The 22,038-nt window shown below is 39.2% G+C and overlaps 4 protein-coding genes across 4 annotated transcripts; 1 reads left to right on the top strand and 3 right to left on the bottom strand.

The window, feature by feature from the left end:
• Positions 1 to 845: 845 nt before the first annotated feature.
• On the bottom strand, positions 846 to 5,938 carry acadsb (acyl-CoA dehydrogenase short/branched chain). Its single transcript, XM_079660367.1, has 11 exons — positions 5,770 to 5,938; positions 5,294 to 5,450; positions 5,096 to 5,196; positions 4,793 to 4,999; positions 4,532 to 4,702; positions 4,103 to 4,228; positions 3,931 to 4,023; positions 3,738 to 3,827; positions 3,504 to 3,641; positions 3,007 to 3,106; positions 846 to 1,858 (listed from the first exon to the last, which is right to left on the bottom strand). Exons 1-11 carry the CDS (start codon positions 5,797 to 5,799, stop codon positions 1,782 to 1,784), a joined length of 1,290 nt encoding a protein of 429 aa, XP_079516493.1. The 5' UTR covers positions 5,800 to 5,938; the 3' UTR covers positions 846 to 1,781.
• A 132-nt stretch (positions 5,939 to 6,070) lies between these two features.
• On the top strand, positions 6,071 to 9,923 carry LOC307025597 (zinc finger protein Pegasus-like). The gene is made up of 3 exons (XM_079660368.1): positions 6,071 to 6,715; positions 6,797 to 6,985; positions 7,561 to 9,923. The coding sequence occupies exons 1-3, from the start codon at positions 6,580 to 6,582 to the stop codon at positions 8,460 to 8,462; spliced, it is 1,227 nt and encodes a 408-aa protein (XP_079516494.1). The 5' UTR covers positions 6,071 to 6,579; the 3' UTR covers positions 8,463 to 9,923.
• Positions 9,873 to 12,603, bottom strand: pstk (phosphoseryl-tRNA kinase). Its single transcript, XM_079660369.1, has 6 exons — positions 12,274 to 12,603; positions 11,578 to 11,833; positions 11,262 to 11,463; positions 11,088 to 11,163; positions 10,662 to 10,755; positions 9,873 to 10,100 (listed from the first exon to the last, which is right to left on the bottom strand). The coding sequence occupies exons 1-6, from the start codon at positions 12,487 to 12,489 to the stop codon at positions 9,883 to 9,885; spliced, it is 1,062 nt and encodes a 353-aa protein (XP_079516495.1). The 5' UTR covers positions 12,490 to 12,603; the 3' UTR covers positions 9,873 to 9,882.
• Positions 12,604 to 13,420: 817 nt separating this feature from the next.
• adam9b (ADAM metallopeptidase domain 9b) lies at positions 13,421 to 21,943 on the bottom strand. The gene is made up of 22 exons (XM_079660045.1): positions 21,736 to 21,943; positions 21,307 to 21,401; positions 21,132 to 21,208; positions 20,642 to 20,720; positions 20,488 to 20,564; positions 19,893 to 20,085; positions 19,715 to 19,777; positions 19,496 to 19,567; positions 19,223 to 19,395; positions 19,038 to 19,125; positions 18,295 to 18,425; positions 17,606 to 17,777; positions 17,291 to 17,380; positions 16,937 to 17,138; positions 16,734 to 16,830; positions 16,442 to 16,622; positions 16,187 to 16,273; positions 15,998 to 16,103; positions 14,818 to 14,947; positions 14,618 to 14,711; positions 13,962 to 13,999; positions 13,421 to 13,848 (listed from the first exon to the last, which is right to left on the bottom strand). The coding sequence occupies exons 1-22, from the start codon at positions 21,800 to 21,802 to the stop codon at positions 13,722 to 13,724; spliced, it is 2,439 nt and encodes an 812-aa protein (XP_079516171.1). The 5' UTR covers positions 21,803 to 21,943; the 3' UTR covers positions 13,421 to 13,721.
• Between the last annotated feature and the right edge of the window lie 95 nt (positions 21,944 to 22,038).

The raw sequence follows: 22,038 nt of genomic DNA, 5'->3' as shown, positions 1-22,038 counted from the left end.
AACAATAAATCAGTAAATAAAATGTTTTAAAATTAATAAAATACTGTTTGATCATATTTAGTTTTTTGTAAGTGGAATAATTCAAAATAAGAGAAAAATAAGGAAAATGTTAAACTACTCTTAGAGAATAAGTAAAACAGGTCAATGTCTTCATTCATTTTTAACTTGCTTTCTTCTTTTTATATAGTTAGAAACAACATTTGTGGGGCACCAGTGAAAGAAAAAGAGAGAGCTTTATTATTAAAATACATTTTAATAAATGTAAAAAAAGAAATGACAATATTTTGGATGTTTGAATTGTAACCGTTTATAACCCTTGACCAAATGGGGATCTGAACATCTACATATTTTAGCAACTCCATCACTGCAGCGGGTATTAATCTGACAGTTATTATCCTAATCAATACATATTAGGTACTGCCAGTGATTAATGGATTCCTCATAAGATCAATTTTTTTACAAGGGGTCATCATGGGTAATGGCTATTACAGGTCTGTTAACATAGACACAGCTTGTCTGTGTTGTGTAAAACAATAAACCTCATTTTACACGGCACATGCAGGCTGTGGAAATGTAATCAGCTGAAAAATGATCAGTGAGTCAATTATACAAGGCAGGCTCTTTTCATCTGAAGCACCAGCATAATTAAATTGATATAAAATATCATTAGAGGTGACAGGCTGTTAAATGATGCGGTAATTGACTGTTCTCAGAGAGAAGCCGTCTCAACTCAGAGTGCTGCTGTCCCTCTGGAGAATGCTGCCATCTAGTGACAGAACTATGTATTCATTCATACTGTATATATAAATGCATCTGCCTCAGTCACACCACAGAAAGAAGGTTGATTCAGTATAATTCACATTTATTGTTATTGCCAAAGTTATTGATAATCGCTCTGTACAGAGAATTTCATGATATGATGTAAATGATCTAGTTTTACATAACGAGGAACTGTACAGTATTTCTGGAGCATAAAAGTGAGTGGTACCAGTTCACCTATTTGAGAGTATCCTGCGAAGACAGACTTTGTAAGTTATTCAGCTCAGTCACAGCCGACCCTCTGAAGGCACTGAAACATTAAAAGAAAGTCAAAATCTTTAAAAATGGTCATATTGAAACATATGAATCAGTTATTCTATTCTGACATGATTCACCACCATATCTCAATAAACAGAAGAATATGGATAAGAGGGGGAGGGGTAAAGCTGCAACGATTAGTCAATTAACAGAAAACAAAAGCCTATTATATTAGAAAATCAATTAAAGAAAATATGTATGTAAAAAAGAGATTTTCTGCTTTTATCAGTTTTATATCATATTTAACTGAATATCTTTTGTTTTTGGACTGAAACACCAAGACATTTAAAGACATCAACTTGGACTTAATGAAATATGGATGTACTTGTTGCACATTTTATAGACCAAGCGACTAAGCGATTAAGTTAAGTAAAATAATTGGCAGTTTATTTGATAACAAAGATAACCGTTAGTGGCAGCTCTATCAATATGACATTTTGTATTCCTAGACTTTTGTAAAAGTTTGACAGAAAGAAAATAGAATGAAAATAATTGCACCAGAGCAACTTTAACCCTAAAGCAGGAGAAATGGAACCACAACATCAGTCACATCATTAGTGCAAACTACTTAACAAAAGCAAACATATAGAACTGCAACAAAACTCTAGAAGATCTACAGCCAGGCATCGCCCAGCGTCATTTGAGGAGAAGGTAATGGAGTGTAACACAGCGGAGTGCAATCCCTCGGGCTCCGATGGATGTGTTCAGTGATCATACTCCTTATCAATGAACTTGGCCATGGTGGATAGCTGGATATTTGTTGTGCCCTCATAAATGGTACCTGCACATGGAGGCGAAACAAAGCATTAGGTTGAATTCCAATAGTACAAAACAAGGTACATTTTGTCTAATTCCTCTGCAGAAAACATGAACCTGCAGCTTTCCCTATCAGGACACAAAGGGGCTCATTATGCAGCGCAGTCTGCCGGAGCTCCAGCTGGATAACTGGGGAGCCAAAAGGCTGGTGTTGACAGGAAAAGTGACATGTTGCCCTGGCATGCTCCCTGGCTATGTGTTGGTATAATGGCACTGTGAGGGGTCAGACTGGGGGAATTCCTGCAGAGTCCGATTACAGCCACGAGCATCAGCCTTTCCCTCCACCCCACTCTGGTCCAATCACCAACAGCTACACCTGACCTTCCCCCAGCCCTTCAGGAGCTGTGTACTTTTCTATATTGCGGCTTAAAGTGCACCTATCATGCTATTTTTAGGCATATATTATGAGTCTCAGATATATAAAAACATATAAAAACATGTTTATGATGTGTTTTTCTCAAAATATAAACAGATCATGCGTTTTAGACCCTCATATCTCTCTATTCCAGCCCTGTTTAGAGAAACGCGGATTTTGGGTCCTTAGTTAAAAAAAAAAAAAAGAGGAGGCGGAGCTAATGCCTGATCAGAATTATATCGGAGATAAAGTTAAATTCTGCTTTGATAAAACGCCACCCTGTTCTAAACCACATCAAGGACTATTTCTGAAACAGTATGGAGCTCAACATTTTTTACCACAAGGTGAGTTCCTTTTTTTATTTCCTGCTTTTTAAAACACATTTGCTCTCCAGTACAGGTTAGCTCTGAGTGTTAGCGATACTTGCTAATGTAAAAAATACCATATTACATCCAAAACACGTCAGGCATTGTTTCTGATAGCAACTCTCTGTGGGTCCACCATCCAAAATTACGTAATATCGGCATCAAATCAGTATCCCTCCTTGTACCCCCCGTTTTTAAAAGATGTGGGTACGGAGGAAAAGAGAAAGGGTTTTATTTTCTGACGCTGCGTGAGTTCCCCGACACACATATTTATGTATAAAAGACATCACAAAGTGCATTTTGCATGATAGGTCCCCTTTAAGTCAGTTATCTAAAAGCAGCTCTCATTAAAAAATGTAAAACAAACGTCAATATTTGTTGAGTCATGCTCACCAATTTTACAGTCTCTGTAGTATTTCTCTATGGGGTAGTCCTTGGTGAAGCCTACTCCTCCCATCCATTCGATGCATTTAGATGTTGTAAGGCTTGCAACCTGAGGAAAACAACAAATATTATGACTCAGATAAAGACAGGAAGAAGTTTCGTGGTGACTGAAATTATATTTTTGCAGGGGTTTCTTTGCCAAGAAAGCAGTACGTAGAATAGATATAAAAACATGCAACTTTTAATTAATGAAACTATAATGAGAGGAATCAAAGTTCAGCAACACATATTGTAAGGGATCGGAACACTTGTGAAAATGTATATAACAGCAAGTATTATTACAAGGGGGGGAAATCCTTAGAAAAACATAAAATGGATTTAAAAATCTAAATAAAACAGATAACACTGATGACACCAATATTTTATGGAAATACATTTAAACACATCCAAAACCCTCAGTGACACCATCATTGTGTTGAGGTGCGGTCACTGGATCAGGTCGTCACCTCTGCAGTGAAGTATTTGGCCATGCAGGCCTCCTTGATGAAAGGTCTCCCGGCTTCCTTCAGACGAGCAGCGTTGTACGTCAGCAGCCGACCGGCTTCAATCTGTGTCGCTACGTGGGCTATTTGGTGCTGCATGCCCTGCAAAAACAAAGAGAACCAGAACAACATTAGAACCCACGACCAAATGGTGATAAATACAAACATGTTGTGCGAAGAGGGAAGACTATTGTGAACCTGGAAGTCAAAAATGCGTTGTCCGAACTGCTTTCTCTGCCGGGTGTAGGGAATAGTGTTGTCGAAGCAACCCTGTGCCAGACCAAGCATCTGAAACGCAGACGCAAAATGAACACTCATTGGACACTTTGTAATCTTGAATGGAACACATTGAGCCTGTTTTAATTAGATTACTTAAATTAAAAAGGTTTACCTGAGCGGCAATTCCAATCCTGCCCTCATTCAACATTCCAATAGCGTACTTGTATCCATGACCAATCTGTCCCAAAATGTTCTTCTCTGGTACCTGCAACAAAAACGCAAGGACTTAGTAAAAGACACAGTGTGCATATCTTAATGGAGCAGTAAAAGGTGTTCTGTGTTACCTTGACATTGTCAAAGTTGAGCGGGCAGGTGGAGGATGAACGCAGGCCGAGCTTGTTCTCCTTCTTGCCAATCTCAAGCCCCTCTGTGTCCCGGTCCACGATGAAGCAGGTGATGCCTTTGTACCCCTGTCAAACCAAAGGGAGTTTTTTCTTCACATTTTGTTGAACATAGCGGCACCATCTTTTTTAGTTAGAGAGGTCTCACTTTAAATGTGACAATTTCAGTGTGATTTGGCTAGTTTGTATTACATGTTAACAATCGCTATCAAGAGCTCAAATGCATTTAAGATATGAGGGAAAATCTGATTTCTTTGCGACGTGAGATGATGAAATAAGGTATATTTAAATTAAGACTTTCCTAGAGAAATACTATCGAATGTTTTATGCTGAAAAAATTGAACAAGAATAAAAAGATGTGTAGTTACTCACAGCAGAGGGGTCTACATTGGCCATGACCAGGAAGACACCTGCATGCTCTGCATTGCTGATCCACATCTTGGAACCATTGATGATGTAATAGTCCTTGTGTTTTTCAGCACGTGTCTTCAGAGAGAAGGCATCACTCCCCGACTCTGCTTCAGAGAGGCAGAAGCTTCCAACCTGTGTGACATGAAACAGGCAGTATAATGGAATTCAGAGAAGCTTAGTGTTATATATACACTGAGAGCCAGTATGTCACACAGTCCTCACCATGTCAGTGGACAGTCGGCTGAGGTAATGCTCTTTCTGAGCTGCTGTACCCAGGTTGCTAAACAGTGTGTTGATCAGTGTGTTCTGGATGTCACAGAGCACTGCTACAGAGGGGTCCACCTTCGCCAGCTCCTCGATGACCAGAATGGAAGAGAAGAAGGTGGAGCCAGTGCCGTTGTACTCTGGTTCAATCTCAATGCCCATGAGCTGTACAAGTAAATTCAACATCAGAGTCAGTGGATAGAAAGAAAACACTGGATTATGCATAATGTGTGTTAATTCACAATTTAACAAATTACATACACCCTGTTCAAAGAGAGATGTCAGGACTTCCTGGTCCATTGCAGAGTTTTCATCCATCTTTGACACAAACGGAGCAATGCGTTCTTGTGCATATTTTTTAACTGTTGAAGAACAAAACACATGTAAAGAGTTTAAGGGAATTTCTGTCTCCAGCTGTCAGATTCAACAGATCACGTGTCCAGCAGATGTCCAGCTCACCTGCTTCCTTCATCATGCTCTCCTCCTCTGAAAAGGTTTGAAGGGGAGGAAAGGAGACAACCCCCTGGTCTGTGGATGTTTCTGTGGCAGGATGGGTAGACCTGCTCCTCCATCCAGCCTGACATGCACCCCATGGTCGAAAGATCTGTCTGCACGACTGAAACCAGAACAGACAACAGTGTTTTAAATGTATATATGTGTACTGAAGCTAATGCAAGCTTTGAACAAGGGTGCGACACAGCCATGTCGGCCATTATTCACCACCAATATGAAGTTGATGAATTATTTCAGTGATACTCGTTTGTGTTTTATGATAGCATTAGCAGTATGCTAACAACATCAACATCGTCATAAGAGCCAGTCGGGTGATGTGACGTAGTTCAAGGATAAGGGATTTATACAGAGGAAAGTATTTTAAAAATCAGTGTCGAAACAAGACAAATGTTATAAACTGGGACAATAGTATTCAGTCTCACCTTTGAGAAAATCCTGACCAGTGGTGCCATGACTTCTTACGAAATGTGATGTGATGCTGCTTTCAAGTGCCTCATATGACAATCGGACACTCAAACTGTATGGTCAATGCGTGATTGCGAAAACTGTTGTAAGTACAGCACAATCACCAATCAGGATGCCCTTTAATAGGTTTAAACAAACAAAAAATATGGGAGTGCTTTATTGTGTGTGAAAGAAAGGCATGCTAATTTTGAATATATGATTTGTTTTACTGAATTAAAGACCGGGTCATAGCTACAGTGAATACATGAATGGGACGAAATCCAGCTTCGTGGGAACCCGGATAAAAAAACATTCTAAAAGGTATTTGAGAAATGTATCCCACAGTTTATTTTATAATATGATCGTCTTTTGTAAAGGTCAATATGTAAACAAGGTTTTACCTACAGTACACGAAGGCAGCAGATGCGTTCCCGGGGACACGGAAAACTGACGTTTCAGCTAAAACGGAAGCTTTCACCTGTTAACAATCCAGGGCCCACTTTTCCCCTTTTTTTCTGCTTAGCGATAATGTTACTTTGACGCTGAAAGGTTGGATAAGAACTGCGTGACGGATAGCGTTAGATAATCGTTTTTAATAATTAGGAAAAGTACGATAAAGGGTCGAGCTAGCTCAGCTGGGCAATGTTAGCATTGTTGTTGCTATGAGCTAACAATCAACATAGGCTGCTAACGTCTTTTCACTTACCTACTGAAGGATATCAGCAGTACAAGTTGCTGAGCTCTACACTATTCCTCTGGGGTAATTCCAGGTTCAATACAGAAGGAGGATGGAAGAGATAAAAACCGAGCCTGTGGATTTTGTAAAGGAATTTCAAGAATACCTGACACAACAAACTCAGCATGTCAACATGATCTCAGGCTCTGTTTGTGGTGAAAAGGAGTCAGAGCAGCCCTTTCAAGCAGGTAGGATTTGAGTACAATTCATTATAAACCGATATTTTTGTTAAAGGAAAAATACTAAAGTCATTGTGTGTCTGGTTTTAGTTGCCCCCAGGAGTGAGCAGAACGGTCTGGATCCTCCCTCGGTGGAGGTGAGCCTACCTGTCGAGGATGGGCCAGAGGTTCAGATAGACGGCCTAGAGAGGACCATCGATGGGAAATACAAGTGTAGCTATTGCAACTACGCAAACAAAGGCATGGCTCGTTTAATAGAGCACACCCGCATCCACACAGGTCAGTGTTAACATTGCATTCATTCATAAGGGCAACACCATGTCTAAACATCTATCTGCATCACAGATCATTCATGGTGAACACCCTTTTTAGTGAAAAGAACAATGCTGTATAAGGTATGATTGAATCAGAAGGTCCCCTGCATAAGTAAAGGATGGAAAATACATTTTAAAACAGCAACATTGTGTGAGTCTCTTCAAGATTTCAAAGCTTTTATTGTCATATGCACATAAGCTACAGTGTAGAAATGGCAATGAAATTCTTCTGACATTACATTTTGATTTAATCAGCTCTGCTCTTTACTTCCTGACATATTTTGTATTAGTCACTTGTGAGAATATTCACACTTACCCTGTTAACGAAACTTCAACGCGATCATCTAACTATTCATTTTTAATGTTTGCATTGACCTAAAATCCTAAATCTTCCCATCACTAATCATCAAGTCCTTTACTGTTCAATCTCTTGTACTGAACACATAAAACACTCATACTTAGAACCTAACTGTTGACTCTTTCACAATAAAGTTTGTTTGATTATAACCACATTATTTTTGCTCTTAATTTCTTCCCTAGGAGAAAAGCCTCATCGCTGCCAGCTGTGCCCGTTTGCTTCAGCGTACGAGCGCCACTTGGAAGCCCACATGCGCTCGCACACAGGAGAGAAGCCGTACAAATGTGACCTCTGCGCCTTCTGCTGTAGCGACCGCAGCAACCTGTCTCACCACCGCCGCCGCCGCCACAAGCTCCTCCCAACGAGGGCCGTCCGCTCCCCGTTCACCAATAAGAGAATGCTGACCTCCCTGCAGAAGAGGACGGGCTCACCGGGCTTCACCAGGCGACTACTCATCAACTTAAACTCTCACTCCATGGCGATGCCAAAATCAGATTATCTGAATAACTTTTCTCACAAGATCCATCACAATTTGAACAGCAGTGAGAACTTGGATGAGAATGACCGTCACAACAGAGGTGCTAATGGTTTCACTTTTACTAACCCACTGGACCAGTTGTCTACACTTGCCGGCCAATTAGCAGACCTCCATCCTCGTGCATCCCCAGACAGAGAGTCCTTTAAAGACGAGAAGCCCATCATCATTCACCAGATCTCGAGTGAACCTATAGCGATGTGTTCAAATCAAGTGCAGACTTCACCTCCTAAAAATGACTCTCCCACCTCAGGCTGCAGGAGTTACAGTCCTGTTCCCGGCCTGGGCTTTGACAACAGCATGAACACTCTTACTGCGAGTGTTAGCAGCCAGCCGAGCTCACCCCCCCCTGCCCTGACCACATCCGAGCAACTGCTGTTAAATAAGTGCGAGCACTGTGATATTCACTTTCAGGATTATATCCTCTACACCATTCACATGGGCTGCCATGGCTACGAGCACCCATTCCAGTGTAACATCTGTGGGCACATGTGCACTGACAAATACGACTTTTCATGCCATTTTGCCCGTGGACAACATAAAAAGTGATTCCTAGCATTCCTTCATAATGGAGTCTTGAATCCTTACGTATTGTATTGCATCAAGGTGACTGATTTACATTTTAAATTTGTTTTCTTATGTAGAGTTTTAAAATTCCCTTTTTGTTTTATACTAACTTTATTGTTGCCTTACTGCTGTTCTACATGGCTTTAAGCTTTTCATATTAGTTTTGAACATACCAACAGTAACACCTTGCAACAGTTTTACAGTAAAACATATATTGAAGCTCTCTAAATTGTCTTTTCAACTCATCCTACAGTCAGTATTACATTACATTACATGTCACTTGTTAGATGCTTTAATCCAAAGCGACTTACATACTCAATACTGTGGGCAATCCCCGCAGGAGCAATTTGGGGTGAAGTGTATTGCCCAGGGACACAACGACATGCTGACTGCAGTGGGCTTTGAACACAACCCACTGCACCACACGTCTCCCAGTATAAGAAAGGGCATTGTGACCACTGTCCTTCTGTGCCATTGCAGCTGCTTGTGTTTGATAGATTATGTTGTTTCATTACTCTGCAGTAATTACCTTAAACATAGGCGGTTATATATGAGACATTTTTTATGAAATACCAACAGTGTTTAACATAAAACATTACGAGCTTCGCCACAGTTTGCCATTCATCAAGGTGCTTTTTATCTAATTAGTAATTATACACCAAGGTTTTCACCTCAGTTGAACTGGCTGGATATATTTTACTGAAAGAAACTGAAGTGCGACTGAACAAATAATTGTCAAATTTTCTGTTCAAATCACACGTTTGTTTCTGCTTCCTGTTCTGATATTTACAGCTCATTTAACAGACTGGAGAAGATAGATTTCAATATCCTTTTCCTTTTTTTGTTACTTATTTATTCCCATAAAACAATTTTATATTTATCTTTTTTATTTAGTAGTTTTTTCTAACACATTTTAGGACAAGTCTAATTTCACTGTAGTTGCTGTGTATAGTAGATGTTAAGACACTGTTGAGGTCTCTGTGACTCCCATGATATAATGGGATGTAATAATAATTTATATTTTAATGAATAGCTTTTTCATTGTGTGAATCATGGTCTAAAGTTAAGACAGGGTAACTTGTTTGTTTGTGATTATCTTTGTATGAACAGGCAGTAAGCATCTGAGATCAATGGGTTTTTATCTCTTTAGTCATAGGTAAGTATATAATTTGTTTACTGACCCCATATTCCAGTGATGTGTAAATTGGCTTTGAAGGGAGATTAATAAAAAAATATATATATAACTTACTCTGAAAATGCATACATTTTCTTTGTTTGACTTAGTGCCTCAATCACCAGCAAAAGTACATTTAATGAACATGAAATAATTACAGTGTCTTGCATTTGCTTGTGTTTTTGAAGCAATTAAATCTGCCTTTGTGAAAATTCAAACAAGTTCAAATCATTTATTTTCATTTATGATTCTCAACAGGATTTCCTTTTTCTCGTGATCAAAAACATCCACTGCTCTTTCCACCACACCTTCCACATCAATGTCCTCTTCTTCGGTGAAAGACGCTTCCTCTAGAAACTGTCTCCGCAGGTTGTGAAGAAACGTTGCTTTAGACTGGTTCAGCTGAGCGGCCAAAGACCTCATGTGCTCAGGGGCGACTTGATTCTCTGGAATTAAGGGGACACAATTATCAAAACAATTGGTGTTAGAGCCAGTATTTTGTTTTTATAAGAAAGGCCACCTAATCGTGACGTCTGTAGTCAACCAGAGTATAAAAGACTACAATTCCCACGGCGCCTCCTCTAAAGTGACAGTGATGGGCGGAAAGACACCGTCGAGGCACCGTTTTTAACTGTTCAATTACCCTTTAAGTTATGAAGTTATATAAGCTTTAACAAAGAAAGAAATCAAAAAACAATACCTAAGTTGTTAGTTATTTTATTTGAGTTTTGCCTCTTGTTTTGCCTATTGTAAAGTTACATGTGTAAAAGTGTGTTATTTTATTTTGAGCAAACCCATTGCATAATATCATCCAAACCATCGGAGGCCAAGCAACTCATCAACTGTAAGTAACACAAATATAAAGGAAAGACAAACGAGTCAGAAATGTCTGTTTAAGGCGTCGAGTGGCTTGATAGAAAACAAGGAAGGAAACCACGACAATTTGCTCCAATTGACAAACTATTTGAAATGTGTGGTATTAATGATGAGGCTCACACACAACTGACCTCTGGCAGTCCTCATGGCTTCAGATATACGGCGTCGACAGGCCTGGTCAGTCTGATGGACAACACTAGAGGCACACTTCAGGCGGTCTGCCTCCTGCATAGCATGAGACCACAAAAAGAGCTGAACTCTTAAGGCGAATATACCGACAGATGATTTTAACATTATTCTCATTTCTTTGTCAAACTTTATGATCATGGTAGGACGGAAAACGTTTTCTTAAATCTGTAGATTATAATCTGTAAGAGAATGAAACAACTTGATTGAAAAGTTTTCTTGGTAAACATGCATTTAACAAATAAAGTCCTGCTTTTTGAAACTTGCAACTACTGGCTATTCTGCACCATTTTGATTAATTGTTCAGCCCTTACTGCCACACAAACGCATGTAAAGTGGCATCATTTGCTTTCATTATTACGATGACGTACCTTTTGTTCTGTGTTGTCTTCAGCCGGGCTCAGTGGGTTGCTCAGGGCAGAGGAGATCAACTCCACCACCCTCTGCCTGAGCACAAGCCAGACAGAGAAAGAAATGGCAACAAATGAATACTTATTTATGTTTTTGAAATACAGTAATTGGTGGTAATAACTCGGCCGTCTTACATGTCACATTCGGAAAAATCGTCTGTGGTGTTGAGTGAAATGCTGTTAGTCTCCCATGAGTTCTTCTGTGGATTTGGAGACTCCAGGCGCTTCACCATGTCCAATATCACTTCAGTGGGAATGGGTTTAGACCTGCTCTGGTTTCTGCTGATGCAGGACTCCAGATCACACTGCAGATACACCTGGCAGAAACCCAGCGAATCTAAAAAAAACAAACAGTCAAATTAGTTAAATGGCCTAAATCTTGCAAAATTACCAGTGTTGCCCTTCATGACAGTTCATTTAGCGGTCTATGCTGTAGAAAGAAAGTGCTTACACTTTCTTGCAAGTTGGTACACTTCATATCTCATGCTTGGATAGTAGAAGTTGTCATCCAGTAGAAAGAGGAGTGGTGCCCGGTCAGCCTGTGAGCGGTCCTCAGCTCCAGGCTGTATCAGAGGTAGGATGCATTGATCCCATGCTGCCCTGTTGATCTGACAGCTGCTCGGAAGCTCTGCCAAAACTCCAGGCTTCTCCAAGAACTGCTCGATGCACTGCAAAACTGCCTGTCTGTGTACCTTCCATTCAGTGTGCTAAAGAGAGGGAAAGAGTCAATCAATGACACCTTTTTAATGCATGCTGGAAATATGAAAATGTATTGTAATAATGGCACAATGCATTATGGACAAAACTAAAACCCAAAGGATGAAAATACCTATCATACTTTTCAGTGACTACATGTGTCTTAGTAAGCGTTTGGTCGATACAATGTCAAAGCCTGAGTTGTCAAACAATCCGAAACCCAAAGTTCCTGTTGAATGTAAAACAAACCAGCAAAAATGTTGCCTTTTTTACTCTTTTTCCGTGTAATCTACTATCGTACCCTTGAAATCGTTAATAAACGTATTCTTCTTGTAATACAAGAATATTACTCTACTAGTTCTGGAAACAGTGTCATTACATGGCACTTTACATGGGTTTTTTGGGGGGGTTATATGAGATGGGACCAATGAAGCTTATCCATCTTTATTACTTCTTGCAGTTTGACACCGTCTTCCTCCCCTCTGGTCTGAAACGCTTGCTCGGGGATCAGGTCATCATACGGCACAACGCTGGCTCTCCAGCCGCGCTGTGCAGCGGAGCGGAGGACTCTGCCGGCCAGAGAGGACTTCCCGGCAGCAGGGAGCCCGCAGAGGACACACAGGCAGGCCGGAATCCGGGACAAACCTCCAGCTTCCTCCGCTGTCATGAGCTACCAGACTGCTGCCTTAAAGTTCATATTTTCTACATGTTGTGGCTATGGGTGGTTGCAGTTGACAGCTAACTTCCGCATCCTTCGACCTCAAAACACTAGTAAACATGTGACTTCCGGACAAAACCCTTTCAAAATAAAAAGCAAAGGGAGCTAGTTCTACTTAGTTTAAGTTATATGTTAAATTAGGCAAATGTACAGTTGTACTAGATGGAAAGTATGGTCATGTGATTGAAATAAATATTTGCATATGTTGTGGCTATGGGTGGTTGCAGTTGACAGCTAACTTCCGCATCCTTCGACCTCAAAATAAATACATATTTGCATATATGTTAAAATATGTTTTGGCTATGGGTGGTTGCACTTGACAGCTAACTTCCGCATCCTTCGACCTCAAAACACTAAGTTTCCGGCCAAAATCCTTTCAAAATAAAAGGCAAAGGGAGAAAGTTCTGCTTAATTGAAGTTATATGTTAACATTTAATTAGGCTAATTTACAGGTGTACTAGATGGAAAGTGTGGTCATGTGATTGAAATAAATATTTGCATATATTGAGAAGTTACGTAATTTACATTTTGTAGAAAAAAAAACCTCTATGCTTCTTAAACAAAATGTTTGCTTTTTCTCGTCTTGAAATAAATATTTTTCACCTTTTAAAAAGCCTTCAAATGAAACAAGAAGGAAAGTCCCTTTGACTGTGCTTCTAACAATTCATGTCCATACTGAGGCTATGGTGAGGGGTAGGCAGAAAATGACTTAAGGGTCACAGTTGAAAAAATGAATAATTTCAAACCAGCTCATTGGAAAAGCATTGTGCAGGTGATCCATGCCAAAAAGCATGATTGTTGGTTTAAGTCATTCTTTATTCTGAGAGAGCACACAGCTAAGTGTCTTAACTGTCAACACGTGCAAATCAAGGAGAAGCAATGCCCTGATACATTTCTTTATTTGGTTAACATTCACAACATCTTTATAATATTTTAATACATATCCAATATAAAATACAAAATGTTTGGTGATATATTTAAAAATATTGTAAAAGACATATTCCAATATATATTAACTTGTCTGCAAGCCTCATCTACCACCAAAGTATTACAGTCAAACTTAAAAGAGGTGCAAGTCAAAATGAGTCTTGTTCTTAAAATGTCTTTTCATACAGTGTCGAGCCATGGTAAACTCCATACATTCATAATACAATTTAAAACTATGTAGTATAAAAAGCAGATCAACTTGGGGGTGGTGGCCTGGGTGGGACTGGTCTGGGGACTCCGGGGCCCTGTCTGGGAGCTGGGGTTTTTGCAGTGGCAGAGCTTGAGTTGTCATTCCAATAATCCAGTTCTCCGTACCTAAAACTAACAAGTTGTGTGACAATTCTGTTAGACCGGTTATACAGGCGTTCCTTTGAATAAAAAGCTCTAATAGCCACCTGTGTATGAAGGTAATATTGAAATAAAAATGTTCTTACCCAGAAATTGGAAGTGAGGTTTCTGATGGTTGTCCAGGCTGGAATTAGAAGAAAAAATTACTTAAAATCTGAATTTCTGAAACCAAAACATTCACCTCTTTTGTTTCTGAGATTTGTTTCCTTTTCTGGTTCAAGTCTGCAATAACCACGGTCATCGTTGTTTTACTTTTACAGCATAACCCGTCTTTTCAAAGTTCTTCAATCTAATTACACAACACAGAAATAGAACTGTATGTTTTTAATTTGAGATATAAATGATAAATGAATTGTAATGAAGGAATAGATTTTCATGACAATGTACATTTCCACTTCTCCCTAACTTCCACAAATTCTAATTCCTCAAATTTTAATTCCTCAAGCCTGGTGTAGATGAGTCTTTCTATTATATGATTTCATCAGCATTCTTTTTATATATGTGTGGATGTTAAATTCAGAAGTCCAAAGAGGAGTTTGTTCCAATTAAAAGTATATTTTTCTCCCATATATAAATCACCAATTCTCTATAAATCTTTCACCAAAAAGTATATACATTTAGACATCTGCTTATTTTGATAAACGTGTCTCTTTTTTATTTTGCACACATTTTCAGCTGTTGAATTAACAATGCACTGCTTTCCCTACAGTGATGATGATCAAGAAAAAGAACAAATATTTACCCCCACAGGAGGAGCTTGTACTTGAGGCTGTGTCGCGGCACTTGTGGGAACATTTCCGTTTGCCTGCCCATTTCCATTTTGAGCATCACGTGATCTAAGAAAGTGAAACATTTATGAGAAGCACAAATATATTCAGCAAGATATAAACCTTTGCAACTGTAGACTTTAAAATATCCATCTTTATGTGAGCTGATGTTTACTTTTTGCCTCTGTTAAGACACCGGTCCAGGGAGTCCCTCCTGAAGAAGTAGAGCAGCACCAGAACCAGAAGAACCAGAAGAGGAACGACCAACAGGAAGAAGATCAACAGGCCGTCTCGGAGGGAGTGGTCTGAGGTGGGAAAGGTCATAATAACAATTAGAACAGTGTATTTAGTTACACCAAATAGTCAACATGTATTCCTAACAGATAACATCAGCTATTTTTCGTCTTAGCAGGACATTTCCCCCCCCCCCCCCCCCCCCCAAACATGACACTACAAGAATATGATAGACACCACTTATATTAATACCTAAGAGTAGAGGATGGGTGCAAAAAAAACAGCTTAGTTGTATCATGTACATCTAAGGCCAGTATAACAGCTTAAATATCTGACTCTTTGTAGTTCATTATGAGTAGCATCACAGCATGAGAAGTGATGACATTGAATGAACACTGTGTCTTATTTCTAATGACAGATAATGATGACATTTCAATATTATTTAAATGTTCAAAAACCAAAACAAACTCAAATCTGAGCGACATGACAACACACGTAATAAGGAACCACAGAGTCATGCAGACAGAAGACAGAATGATTAATATATGAGTAATATGAAGCCTATTAAAGGACTACTGTATTAGATTACTGTGTATCAGGTGATGCTTTAAATAACTTAAAGATGACTTCCCCAATTTTGAATTGGCATTTAAGTAAAGCCAAGTCATATTAGCGCTTTTATATAGGACATTTTAAAACATTAGGAGTTCAACAAAAGTGGAGATTTGTGAAGATTTGCCTCAATACAGGTAGTTAAATACATAAAATTTGCTTGGAAAGGAATATTTCATGATTTAATACCTTCCTAAAATAAAAAAAGGTAAGAATATCAGATACGTATCTACAGTACATCAGATGAAAAAGCAGTATACATTGGAAATAAGTTAAGAGGGAACTTGACAAAAGCTATTGGGGCTGCTGAATTTAAGGGTCTGTAAAATTGATTTAAAACTTGATGGTGGCCTGGGTGCCACAAAAACCTTTGTCACCTTGGACTTTGAGGCTCGAGTGAGGGACTGAGGGAAGTTGTTGTGAGAATGACCAGAGCGAACTGGGGGCAGGTTAGGGGAACTGCATAGTGCCTTTGAATTTGTGTGTACAGACTGATGATATAAACTCACCTATCTGAGCAGGACCGCTATCTATGCTGCCACCTCGCCCAGATCTGTCACATTTAGGCGGGGCCCACCCATTTTTACAGTGGCAGTGCCCTTGGTCATTACACACCTGGAGAAAACAATATAACAGCCGAGTCAGACCTGTTATTATGGGCTTGGAATTTTATTTTTAATTTTTAAATGCTGCCTCACCCCTCGGCCATTGCAGGTGGTCTGGGCATCACAGTCCAAGTCGGGCCTCAGATTAGAGGCATTTTGACACATAAAGTCCATGCAGGTCTAAGAGAAAGAATACTAATTATAATGTATTGGTGCACCAAATTGAATCACTTGGCATCATTGTGTCCACTCCCACATTACTTTTCTGTACTGGAACAAAATCACATTTGTTCCTGGTCACATTCCTACCTTGGCGTGAACACTTCTTACAATAGCTTGTCTGTTTACCTTTCCTTCCTCACAAGGGCTGCCAGAGTTAACGTAGGCCGGATCTAGCACATCAGTGCCGAGGTTGAAGTCGGCATTAATACACTTTGATTCTTTAATGTCATCAATACTGACTGTGGCACCAGAAGGGACGGTGCTGAGGTCCACGTTGACACACTGCAACTTTCCACACATTGAATTTCTGCAGAGCAGGTTCAAGAAAACAGTCATACAATTAAATTCCGTTTTCTTTATGCTGGATGTATCCATAGTGAATCATCAATCATTCAATTATAAAAAATCTTGTACTTACGCTAAACTACATTTAGCGCCGTTTCCACAGTTCCCAAATCTATCTCCCCTCATATTAATAGTCTTAAAACAAACATCGTCTGCCTTTGTTGCTGGATCTGTCAAAAAGAGAAAACATATCCATGATCATGACTACACAAACCTGATATCTTATAGAGTTCAACTAAATGAAACAGTCTTCGTATATAGCATTATTGAATATACCTGGCGCAAAGAGATGTTTGCACTGGAAATCATACGTCTGGCATCGGCCTTCAAAGCAGTACGCTGAAGCTCCACTGTATTCACAGGGCAGGCTGTCCATGAGATAGAAGTCCTCTGGGCAGAGCGGAGTCTTGCCATCACAGTATTCAGAAAGATCACAGGTGTTAACAGACCCTCTGCATGGCGTTCCAGCAACTCTGATCTAAAACAAATCCAATCACATACAGCAATATGAAAGACACACCTTTCTTTCTTTTAAAAGTGCAAAGAACTTTTTGTCCGAGGAGCTGTTAATTGCCTATTTTCCTTAAAGTCATAAGCTAAATAACTCCTCAAGTCCAACTAAAGGCTGACCTGACAGTTGTCGCAGCAGAGCCCCTGAGCACAGGCAGCCCCCGAGTTGAGTTTGCAGGTGGCAGGGTTACAGCATTTATTGTCACATTCCTGTATGATATGAAAACGGAGAGAACTTTGGTCACCACCGCATTTAAAGTTTAAAATCGTACTAAAATATGTATTTGAATGAGGTTGTTACATAACGTGTATTTATAATCTGTAAAGCTGACACTAGAAATGTGTTAGTGTTACATGTTAAAGATATGAATCTGTACATAAACTGATTTGTAACTTTTTGTGTGTGTGTGAGAATCTTTAGCAGCAGGACTTTACCTCTGCTGTGCCACAGTCACATTCCTCTCCTTTGTCAAGCCGGCCATTGCCACACACAGCGACACCGACCATATCTGATGGGGAGGGCTGGTTTTTCAGACACGTGCCGCCTCCACGAAGGATCAGCTTCTCAAAGTCTTCTCCACTGCAGCTGCTGAACATCGGGGAACCACTATAGGTTGGAAGGATAAACCATTAATGTACAAATCCAATTGGACAGGCCTCACAATACAATACAGCTTTATTTATAAAGCACTTTAAAACCTCCAGGCCAAAGTGATGTACAGTCAAATAAACAAACAAAAACATACAAAAAAAACACACAGCACAGCTCAAACACACCATAAAAAAAAAATGTCAGCATAAAGTGTGCATATTGTGAAATCATATTAGGCTTCATGATCTCCATCCTTGAAAGTGCATTAAAAAGGTCATACATTTGCTTCTTATACTCAATTATATGGAAGGATCAAGTCCTCTACAGTAAAAACATAGACCTTATACATTTAACCTAATAGAAATCATAAAGACAGCCATCTGCTAGTTTTCACACCACAAAAAACACTTCTTAATTTAAGGGTAGATACACTGTCTATGTAAAGCACTCAGATTACACCATTTTATTTCAACTACTTGTTGTTTAATTTCATGTCAAGGAGTTAATAAATATTTTGTGAGAGTTGTGTTACCCAGTACTGGCCCCCATGATGCAGCCTTTTACATCGCAGGAACAGCCCATTCTGTCGTGGTTCATGCCCAGGTTATGGCCCATCTCATGAGCCACCACAGCGGAGGCAGCAGGCAAATTGTTGTGATTGAACTGAGAAAGCACCCAGTGCAAAACAAAGTAAAAGAGATATGAGAGTATTTTTAGGTCAGAGTGTAGGGAAACATTTCAGGTTATTCAATTAAGTTATCAATTGTTGAATCAAGATACTGTATTGTAGATCTTGCATTAGGGAATCTTTCAAAAGTGTAAACTTCATGAATTGGATATTATTTGGAATAGTTAAATAAAGAAAAAAAAAGGAAAAAGAAAGCACCAGATGTAAAAACAAAAATATTCTATTTTCTGTTCATCAGGAAGTAAATATAATTCATATTTCAACATTTTAAATGGCATAATGTTAAATGTCACTCTTAAAAGTAAATTCTCATTCAAGTGGCATTCAAAATAGTTGAATAATAATCCCTCCTTCTAGTGTGATTTTTAAGAATATTTAAACACCGTAAGGCATCACAATGCAAAACTTTTTACGGTATTCAGTCAGCCAAATAAAGTTGCCTTGTCATTGTGTTTAGCAAGACTGTTCAAGTCTAACCTGTTTGACTCCTTTGTTATTTAGAGCTGCACTTAAAGAACAACCCATGAATAATACAGAAGGTATCTGTTTCTGTATGGTGTTAGAAGTTAAAAGGGAGTTGAACTAACCACGTTGATTCCTCCAGAAGTTGCTGTGGAGCAGACTGTGCCCACGAAGGCCATACCCACTACGTTTCCATATGTCTTGGGCCTACCACTGAAGGGGACCAAGAGATAGATCACAAACTTTACTCTTCATGTAATATGCCGTCATCATATAAGTAAAAAAAAGCCAGAAAACACATGTCACTTACATAATAAGTTGTCCAATGTCATGCCTGATCTTTGGTAATAGCGTTGTCTTCCTCCACTTGACAAACTTTCCCAACACATCTCCTGCAGAGCCTGTCTCCACGTCAAAGGGAGTAGTGTCCTTAAAAATCTCCAGGCCCACCAGCACCACACGGATATTCAGCTTTTTGTAATACTAGAATAAAACAAAAATTACAAATATAAAGCATAGCACAACCCTAGAGCTTATTCAAGAATTAAGCGTTCTTTCTTTTGCAAACAACTTAACATCTCACCGCATCCAGTAGATTAGCCATTTCCACCATTTCCTCTCGTACCGCTGTATCGTTTTTCTTCTTATAAATATACTGTAAATACAAATATGAAAGATAATTATTGTAGATAATATTCTGCTCTTATTATCTCCAGCATTGGAAAAGCATAGCGACAAAGTCATGTTGTAGCTAATTATCAATTACTTACATAAAAGTGAAGACAAAAAAATACACACTCACCCTGAGATTATCGACAACTAGCACAAGCTCCACGTAACTGGTTTGAGGTAAATTGCGCTTCCTCTGTTTAAACAACAAACAGTCAAGAAGGTGAAGCACACATTTAGACACACTTTCAATTTCAAGTCCTGTTTACACTTTAGATATAAGTTCAGGTGAACTTGTAGAGCATCCTAACCCGCAGCAGTGAAGTGAGCGATTGGCCAGGCTCAAAGGGTTCATGGCTTTGCGTTGATGAAGCCTCACTGACGACCCCACAAGTGGTGGGCTCGACCTGAGAGTCATCCAGCAGGTACAGAATGTGCTCATTGGTTGTCGACTGTGGCACAGGTTCAACCCCATAGGTCTCATTTCCAAGAATGATCACACCCCTACAGAGAAATATAGATGAAGTGCACAGTAGACACAACAGTAGGTACACATCTCACTCTGTGTCAGAGCCGGATTGTGGCAATGCATTTAAAAACTTAGTATTACCTGGAAAACTAACTTTGGAAAAGAGAGACTCAGATAGATTTGATGAAATTGGACTGATTCAAACAAATCACCCAAATACACTTCCACATAATCAAAGTAAAAGTCAGAAAAGAGACATGTACAAATTATTGAGGTTCAAAAGGTCAATAACAGTTTCTTTATTGCTATCGATCAATAATTTTGAAAATAAATAACATAATTATGATATGTTTTCACTGAAAGACAATCAATGTCAAATCAGAGCCCTTTCTCTATCTCAAAGTAGGAACTAAAAACAGCAAGAGGGATTTTCCAACCTGAGGCCAGAGCATGTGCTGAGCGCTACCAATGAATCCTCATATCCCTCCACCTCTCCGTGGTAATAGCAGTGTACCTGGGGAAAAAAAGAAAAACATGGTTCAAGAATTGAAGTTCAAACAAGGAAAACAGAATGAGCAAGTGTCGACTTACATGCTGTTTTGGATGGGATGATTCAGGGTTACCAGTTGCATCACGTGAAAATTGAACAAAGTTTGGGTGTAAAAAGTCTCTGACAAGAGGAGGAAGAAAATACACAAGATATTTAATCTGAAGCATAACAAGGTCTAATGTTACTTTACTGTCTCCAATGGGCGACATTTGTTTTGGAGAAAGAAAGTGGCTGCATCAGGAGCAGACAACTCAACAAACGATACATAAAATAAAAATGCATTCTGCAAATATCAGCCTTGAACAACCAGACCACAAACATCTCAAAAACATACACACTTTAGTATATAAAGAACGTGTTAGTGGTGTGAGTATAGACCCATCATCTTCTCTGTTGTCTTAACCAGACCTGAATATTAGATCTGATCAAATTTGAGGTTGCTTGTGAGAACACTCAAATATTTCTATTTTGTTTGCACATTTCACAACAAATTGTTGAGGTTAGGGGCGGAGACAATCGTTTGTAGCCTACCTGTTCTTTTTTAGATGAAGGAGGTGCTTCCTGTTGTTAATTTCAAGTGCATATGATATTGCCTCTTCTCCATTTTTCTGAAATGGGAAAGAACAAGGAAGTATTCTTAATTTTCATATCAAACTACTTTAATGTTCAGTTGATATAATGAATCAGGGTTGTTTACAGTACCTACCTCTTGTGACTGTTTTGGTTTGCTGATGCTCCTTGTCAATCTTTGAATCACTTGAGGATTTACAATGGAGTACTTGGAAAGCCCAGTGAATATGTCTGGAAGAAAGATGAATAAATAAAAATCTGTTAATACTGTGAGAGTGGTTGAGTCAGGATATTTCTTCTCAGGACGCATTGCACCGATACTATAATTAAACCACATACAAAAAACAATGAATTGTGAAGTAGTACTGTGTTTTTAGGTTTCTTCATGTCGATTCAAAACAAAAAAGCAGCTAAGTATACACAATGAAACTCTTCTGTAGACTACAAACAAGTTCAATGGAAAAACAACCACATCAAAACCATCCAACCATCGTTGTCTCGGTTTACAAAAGAAGAAAAACACAACCTATTTCTGCTCCATCGAAGGACTAAAGCTGTAACTTACCTTTGTTTTCAATCCTCGAAATGTAAGACAGCAAGACAACAGCGAACAAAGAGTATTTGCTGTCCATGACTCTGGTTAAAGTGTCAAGATTATTTCCCCATTAGGTCTGCGCTATCATGTCTACTACTAATGTATGCAAGTGTGTGCCTTTGCTTCCTTCTCTGGGTCAGGTGCGTCATGTGGGTGTGGCTAAGGACAGGTGAGCTCCACGGATTCAGAAACCAAATGCAAAGCTGGTTGTAGCTTAATATCTCCAAATTTTGCAAATAGTTGAGCTTTACAATGCTGTAAATGTTAGTGTTA

The sequence above is a fragment of the Notothenia rossii genome, assembly GCF_949606895.1.
Source record: "Notothenia rossii genome assembly, chromosome: 11".
Lineage (NCBI taxonomy): Eukaryota > Metazoa > Chordata > Actinopteri > Perciformes > Nototheniidae > Notothenia > Notothenia rossii.
The sequence above is the reverse complement of the archived record's forward strand: the minus strand, read 5'-3'. Positions and strand labels throughout refer to the sequence as shown.